Source organism: Melozone crissalis, unplaced genomic scaffold, assembly GCF_028551555.1.
Source record: "Melozone crissalis strain CALT ecotype California unplaced genomic scaffold, PUWL_Pcris_2 ptg000018l_1, whole genome shotgun sequence".
NCBI classification, from domain to species: Eukaryota; Metazoa; Chordata; class Aves; order Passeriformes; family Passerellidae; genus Melozone; species Melozone crissalis.
In genome coordinates, this window is record NW_026535796.1 from 9854495 (window position 1) to 9862042 (window position 7548).

A 7548-nucleotide genomic window follows, 5' to 3' on the forward strand; every position below is an offset into this window, starting at 1 on the left:
AATAAAGAATGGGTGACACTGCTACCTACTTCATTTCTACGATCAGTATGAACAAGGCTCCCTGGGTAACCTTCCGAAGAAAATTGCCTGAAACCAGCTCCTGCACTATCTATATACACCCAAGGGCTCCTGAACCGAGATACAGCATTTCTCTTAACTAAAAAGGCAAGCTTTCCCCTGGAGGGTGACTTTTGTTTTACTTCGCACCTGCGGGAAGAAAAAAAAAAAAAAAAAAAAAACCCCAAACAAAAAGACCAAAACCAGCCACAGCCCAAAGGACCGTATCTGCCCGATGTGTAAACGCGGAGCACCGGGCAGGTCTGAGAGGCTCGGTGCCCGGGGGGCCTCCGGGGAGGGGAGGGGGCCCGGCAGCCGCGGCCGCTCAGGGCACGGCCGGGCAGCGCTGCAGCGGCGGTAACGGGAGCGCGGAGCAGGTGCCCGGCGGCAGCGGGGCGCTACTCACACGGTGAAGTGGTACACGAAGCACTTCCATCCCGTGGGCCGCTCCAAGAAGTTGTAGACCCTGCCCTGGACGCTGCTGCGGCTGAGCAGGGGCTTGCGGAGGCTGTAGATGGAGACGCGGGGGTCCAGGCTGACGGGGGGCCGAGGGCAGTCGGCGCTCACCACCAGCACCTCGCTCCGCAGGCGCGGCGCCCGCTCCCGCTCCGGCGTGGGGCCGCATCCCGCGGGCGCCTGCGCGGCCGCCAGCGGGGCGTAGTGGGCGTTCGGGGCGCTCTCGGCCAGCTCCAGCGCCGCCAGCTTCTTGCCGGGCGTCATGCTGCCTCTCCTGGGCAGCGAGAGCCGGCCCAGGCTGCGGCCCTTGGGCTCGCCCGGCGGGGAGCTGGAGGACATGGCTGGGGCGGCGCGGCGGTGCCCCGGGAGCTGCGGGCAGCCACGGGCGCCCCGTCCCGCCGCCGACACCGCTGGCCCGGCCCCTCGGGGCGGCTCCGGCCGGGAAAGGTGCGGGAGGCGGGGGCGGGCCCGGCGCAGTCCCGGAGCCGCCCGGCGGGAGGCGCTGCCCGCGGCTGCCGCTCCCCTGCCCGGCCCCGGCCGGAGCATCCCCGGGCCGCGCTCCGAGTGCCGCTGTGCTCACTGCTGACCTTCGCCTGCAGCACCTGCGCCTGCCACCGCTATGGCTGCGTGCAGGCCGCCTCTCACCTGTGTGAGGAGCTGCCAGGGCAGAGGGCAGGGAACAGCCTTCCAGAAGCCCAGCAGACTTCCCTGCTTTCTCTGCCACTCCAGTGTTTCCCAGAGCTGTGGCAGTGGGTGGCTTGAGATGCTGGGGTACAACCCCTTACTTCAGATTTAGGACCTCCAAAGCCTTCTGCACCTGCCGCTCCACTCCTTTTTGCAGAATTTCACCTGGGAGCAGCGGAGCTCTGCCAGAGTTTGAATTCTCAAGGAGGCCCTTTTTAAAATGAGTAACAAGAACGATGAGCCAAAAAAAACGGGTCTTGCAGTCCTTTGTGTTATTTTAACCAAAGGGAGTGAATACCTGAAGAACTGGGGAAACAGTGGAACTCAGCAAACGCAGTCCTGCAGAACTGCATCCTCTACAAGTTGGGTCCCTCACCAGCATCGTTCTGGCTTTTGGGGAAATTGGCATATGTTTGGCCATCGAGACCAGGTCATTCTGAGGCCCTGGATAACTTTCCTGTGTGGTGGAGTTAGTTACGCCTCCCATAACTGTGGTGTGAATTGATTTGTCGTGACTTTGGTGCACCAATTAATTAACAATTCCTATTCCCAGGGTGAAGGGAAAGGTGCTCTTTGATCTGGACTGGTGGGTTTTTTCTTTCAGCTCAAAATAGAGCAGCACTAGTAAGAGCTATGTTGAGTTCATGGTTGATACTGGTACCCGGACAAGAATGTTACAGGGAGATAAGGTGCTAAATAAAGTTAAACGAAAACAACCCTGCTAATTGCAGCTCCATTCAAATGTCAGACTGCACAAATTGTAGGGGAGAATTGTAGGGGAACCAGGCAAGATCCTCCACCAGTGTAAACAAGAAAAACCAGTGGGCTCTTATTTACACCCCTGAGGGATCTGGCTCCATCTTAGGAATACAAAACCAGAAGTGTTAAAATGGGACTTTGAAAAACTTGTTTCTAAACCAAAAATGTCCTAACCAGGTTTTCCCCCCCTCCACCAGAGCATGAAGAACAAACCAGCTCAATAAAAACAGCATTTCAAAGGAAAAATTTCTTGCATCAAGTCAAAATAGAGCCTGATTCTTCTATTTTGAGCAACTGTTCTTCCTTGAAACAAGCCTGCAAGAAAAATGGCTAATGGAAGAAAGAATGTCACCACTACCCTTGAAGGCTCACTGTTTGAGGGCCAGCCTGATAAAGTCTTGATATTAAAGCTAACAAATGTGTTTCTTTATGTAAGTGTTCCGCTTTGTTTTATAGACCAACATAACATTGTCTGGGTTATACAGAGCCTTATCCTGGAGCCAGCTGCAAAATATAACACACAGAGTTCAGCCAAACGAGAGGCTGTATGTTCATACAAAAATGATGTTGTTCTTCATAAAACTTGTCAAAATCTTTAAAAAATATTGTGGCATAATGTCGCTACTTATCCACTGATTAACAAAATAGAGAATAGAATCTTCACTCTATCTGAACCTAGGAAAATGGAATTTCTGTATTACTTATGTAGTGTCCTTGCAAGAGAAAAGTTAGGGGGTACTATATACTTAAATGGCTGAACAGGGAGGAAAATTGGGAAGATCTAAATTTGATCTTCAGTGGTCAGTGAGAAACTGTTCCAAAGAAAACCAAAATTTGTTTCAATATTTTTTTTTACTTTAAAAGAAAAAAAATCTCAAATATATTCCACAGCCTAATATATTGAATTGTTTTTCAGGACAGAAATATTTTCCTAAGGTTTTACGTTGGAATTCCAATGCTGGCTAAATATTTCAAAGAATTGTCACAAATAAAGGAATGTTGAAGTATTTAAAATTAGGATTTAGGTAATATTTAAAGACCTTTTCCCAGAGTCAAGGAATTAATCAAAATCTACATTTTAAGTTTGTTGATGATAAATGATATCATTTGTTTTATGTAGCAAAAAATCATATTGTTAGATGATTGCCAGCTTGTTCAAGGTACTAAATGGTAAAACATGTCTGGCACAGGTGAAAGCAAGAGCATACTTAAATAGAAGTGTCAAATAAATGACTACTTAGTGATGAGAATCCAGGGTACAATTATCTTTAATGTATATTAAGTTGCTAAAATTGTATATTAATTTGTAACATTTTCAAGATGCATATTTTAACATAGTAATGGAAATTCCCTTTTTTCCCCTTCTTAAGTTGCCTTGTCTTGATCATCTTGATCTTAATCATGTTTATTTTACAAAACAACAGAATTATGTTAAGTGGAAGAAGAGAAAAAAAGTGAGTGTGGTGTATATATGAAAGAGTTAAAAATGGGAAGAAGAGGGAGATGAGTGTTCAAATATATTTATGGAGCTTGGTATCTAGGCTTTGATAGTGAAGAAGGTAGGAAGATATGTTGAATAAAGACGATGTGGGTTATAAATATTAAGGTGGAACTACTGTGTTGAATTGTTTCTTAGGATAATAATAATAATAATGTACTTTGAGTATTTACAGAACTGCAGTGAAATGAGTAACACCCAGTATATTTTAATTCAAGTTTGCAAGAACTGTTTTAAATCCTTATGTCTTGAGGAGGACTGTGATTCTAAACATGAGATATCACAAGTCACTATAGTATGATCATAATACAGTGCAACTGGTGGCAAAGCTCCCAGTTTTAGAATTTAATTGGAGCAAGACTAGTAAATTATTAGTTAAAGGCTTTTTTGATTAAAAATGCTTGTACCATCCTGGGCCTCTTTGTGTCATCCTGTACCAAGTTATGAGCAATATCTGCCTGCAGGGACAGATGTGCTCCTGACATGCTGCATTTTCACTTTGTGCCTGCCAGAGCACCATGCAGCATCACACTGCTCAATCACTGATGAATGTTTACAGGCAGGAATGGCTGCAGCCAGTTAGAGGCACCTTGATCTTTTGGCTGATTTCTTCCCTGTGGAAGCTAAGACTCAAACAGTTTGTGTCTGAATGTTCTCTGTCCTCTGAAAGCCTTTAGCACGTTGCAATTACACGTTTCACCACTTCTGGCATGGGAATCTTCTTGTTTGCTGTTAGATTACTTTGTGGGATGGTTTTGTTTGAATTACGTTTGGGGTTTTTTTAATGCCACTTCCATTTCTGCCCAGCTACAGTAGGAGACATGTTAAATATCAGCTTTCAAGGAAAGGAAAGAGAGAGTTGTGTTGTCTCAATTTTTGAACTCTTTTTCTTGGAGTAGAGTAAATATTTGGTTGTGTTCAGTTTCCTGGAGAATCCACATTTGGATTGAGTAGATCATTATAAAACACAGTAAATGGTGAAGGTAAATGTCACTTGAACTAATAAAGTTCTAGATTGTTTATATATTTTCATACAGAAAGGTATCAATTAAAAAATTAAAATTAAATTAAATTTAAAAATTCTGCTCACAGACTTGTCGTTACTTTAAAAACATTCCTATTAAAAGCTATAAAATAACTAAGTACTTAGACCTCAGACAAAAACAACAGTTTGAAACCACAACAATAACATGGTAGACAAATAAACCTCAGCCTTAAGATTCAAAACCAAAGCAAGGGAAAAGAGACACAAAGTTTTGCTTCACTTTCTAAATCCTGGGAAAACTATGGCTTAGTCAGTTCAGTAGGGAGATGGAGAGACATATGTAGGTTTTCATTCATTCATCAAATTTCAATTAAGAACAATTTTATGAGTACATGTAGACATTTTCCATTGGACACCTTGGTAATCTCATTTACCATTATTTTTAATTAATCTAAATCTATTAATATAGAACTTGTGTGCCTTTATGCAAATTAACTTCACGTTTTAAGTCTAAGCAAAATCTTTGCTACAGGCTCTTGAATAAATACATCCATGCTTCCTTCCCCTGTGTAAATCCAGCAGGTTTTCCCTGTTGGCAGGCATTGCTAGTCAAACAACTCAGCACACCAGCAGAAACTCCAGGTACAGGGAGTGTATTCAAAACTGCAGTATGTCCCAAAACACTGACCATCAACTTTTCATAAGTCAGAGATCACATTAATTAATCACTTCCTTTCATTAGTAGACTAATCACTGCCAAAAAGACACACTTCCAGCAGGTGTTTATGCAGTCTGCTTTCCTGACAGCCACTTTCAAACAGATGGAGCAGACAGAAAAGAGCAGATAGTATTCTACTCAGAAAGTTTGAAGTGTCCTTTAATTCCCTCCCTTCTTTACTGATGGGTTATTTTGAGCAGTGGATGCAGTCTGCTCAGGAATCTGGGCAGCAGAGAGGAGCAGCCCTGCAGGAGATAGCGAGTGGCATGCACCAGATATCTGGCATATGGAGGCCATGCAGCCCTGCTGACATCCCTGATTAGCATTATCTCTGTGAATGCTAGCTGAGTGCAGGGTTATGGCTACATTAATTTCATGTGTTTACATTGTTCCATGGGATTTTAAAGCATATTGGTGCTGTTCTGGGAAAGAATTTACTGTCCACCAATGCTCAGGTTTGAAGTCGTAAATCAAAGAAAGACTCTGAGAATATTTATTTAGGCTTATGCCTCACAAACACTTTCTGTTTTGTTTTCAAACACATTGGGAATTCTGAGCCATTGATCTCTACCCTCTGGATGCAGCTATCCAGACAATTCCTTATTCACCTCACCGACTAGCCATTGAATCAGTCTCCAATTTAGAGAGAGGATGTTGGGAGGGACCATGCCAAAGGCTCTACAGAAATCCAGATAAATGACATTCCTTCCTGTCAAATGATATCCCTGTATCCCTTGCCTTGTCCACTGACGTTGGCATTCCATCACAGAAGGCCATTAGGCTGGTCAGGCAGGATCAGCCCTGGGTGAAGCCTTGATGGCTTCCTCAAATCACCTCCCTGTCCTCCATGTGCCTTAGCAGAGCTTTTATGAGGATCTGTTCCAGGATCTTCCCAAGCACAAGGGTGAGGAAAACAGGTCCTCCCAGATGGGTGCAATATTTCCCTTTTTCCAGCCACATGACACTTCACCTGACAGCCAGGACTATCTGAGTATCACAGAAAGGGGCTTGGCAGCTGTGTCAGCCAATTCCCTCGTTCCCTGGCATGCATCTCATCAGGTCCCATGGGCTTCTGTATACTCAAGTTCCCCAGCTGGTCATGAACCTGATCTTTATTCCAATGGGAGGGACTTTGCTCCCCCAGTCCCCATCCTGCTGTCCATCCACTTGAGAGCTGTGAGAAGAGAGGTTGCCATTAAAGACTGAGGCAAAAACCTTTTGGTAGACTCTTAATTTCTCTTGTTAAGGAACATTAATTTATACCAAAGGCTAGAACCAGCCAACCGGAATTTTAGTTTCCATCACTAAAGATCAAAATTTTTTCTACAGTGTTAGCCTCTCCTATTTACTTTCTGGCTGACCAAAATCTGCCACGTGTGAGTCTGAAGAATTCAGGCCCTAAATGTTTACTTGTTTAGGAACAGGACTTCAGGGCATTAAGAAAAAAAATAAGAAAATGGTGCTAGAATTGTAACTGAACCATGTTGGTGCATCACAGCTTGTGAACCTCCCTCTCAACTTTTTCTTCCTGCCACCAACCTACTTGCAATCTTCAACAAAGCAGCAGTAGGAAAAATGAAGATCTAGAACTTGAGAAAGCCTTATAAAACAGAGGATAGCTTTAGGAGATCTTGCTCCAGACACACTTGTAGATCCATACATGCATCTAGTCTGTTTCAGCAGTTGCCCATAGTGTCCTGTCCTCCTGAGTTCTTTGATGGAGTTAATTTTCCAGCAATTTTTGTAACTGAAAAGGATTATTTTAGGTACTACTCCAAAAGAGAAAGCTAGAGAGGCTGACAACACCTTGGCATGTTCATTTTCACCATTGTGGCAGAGGTGGTGTATTTCAGTCTCAGGAGCAGGTGAGACTCAGCAGGGCTTTGCTTGCTCACCGATGCCACACAGGATCCTGAGTGCACATTCTTACCCAGGCCAGCACGTCTGAGGGCAGAGTGACTAACAGCATTCTCCAAATGAAGAGATTGTTACATCACTTTCTTGCATCAAAAGCAAATTCTCCTCCTCACATTAGTCACAAAGCTTCTCTTTTTGTTAGGCTAAAATCAGCACCAAATAACACTGCTGAGCAAGCGCCAAATAAATTAACTGAGATTCTGAAATAACCCCCAAATTTTTTGCCCCATGGTTGCTTATGGAGAGGACTGCTCTTCATGAAAGGATGTCCTGGTATTTCAGAAAGGGTTTCACTCTCAGCAGCTGAGAAAGAAATCACTGGCTATCACCAAATCTCTTCCTGGTCCAGGAACACTTCCTGCCCGTGACCACGTTAATCTGTAACATATAACATCCTACCTCACGTGTAAGGAATGGCATGGGACAGATAATCATTCTTCTTCAGCAGGACCCACTTGGCAACCCACTTATGAT

General features: G+C 44.4%; 1 protein-coding gene across 1 annotated transcript in view; it reads right to left on the bottom strand.

Moving 5' to 3' along the window:
• KCNQ1 (potassium voltage-gated channel subfamily Q member 1) overlaps positions 1 to 852 on the bottom strand; it is a 329070-nt gene extending 328218 nt beyond the window's left edge. The window contains exon 1 of the mRNA XM_054275920.1: positions 464 to 852. Within this exon, the coding sequence (XP_054131895.1) occupies positions 464 to 852 (389 nt within the window). The remainder of the gene's footprint in view (positions 1 to 463) is intronic.
• Positions 853 to 7548: the final 6696 nt, after the last annotated feature.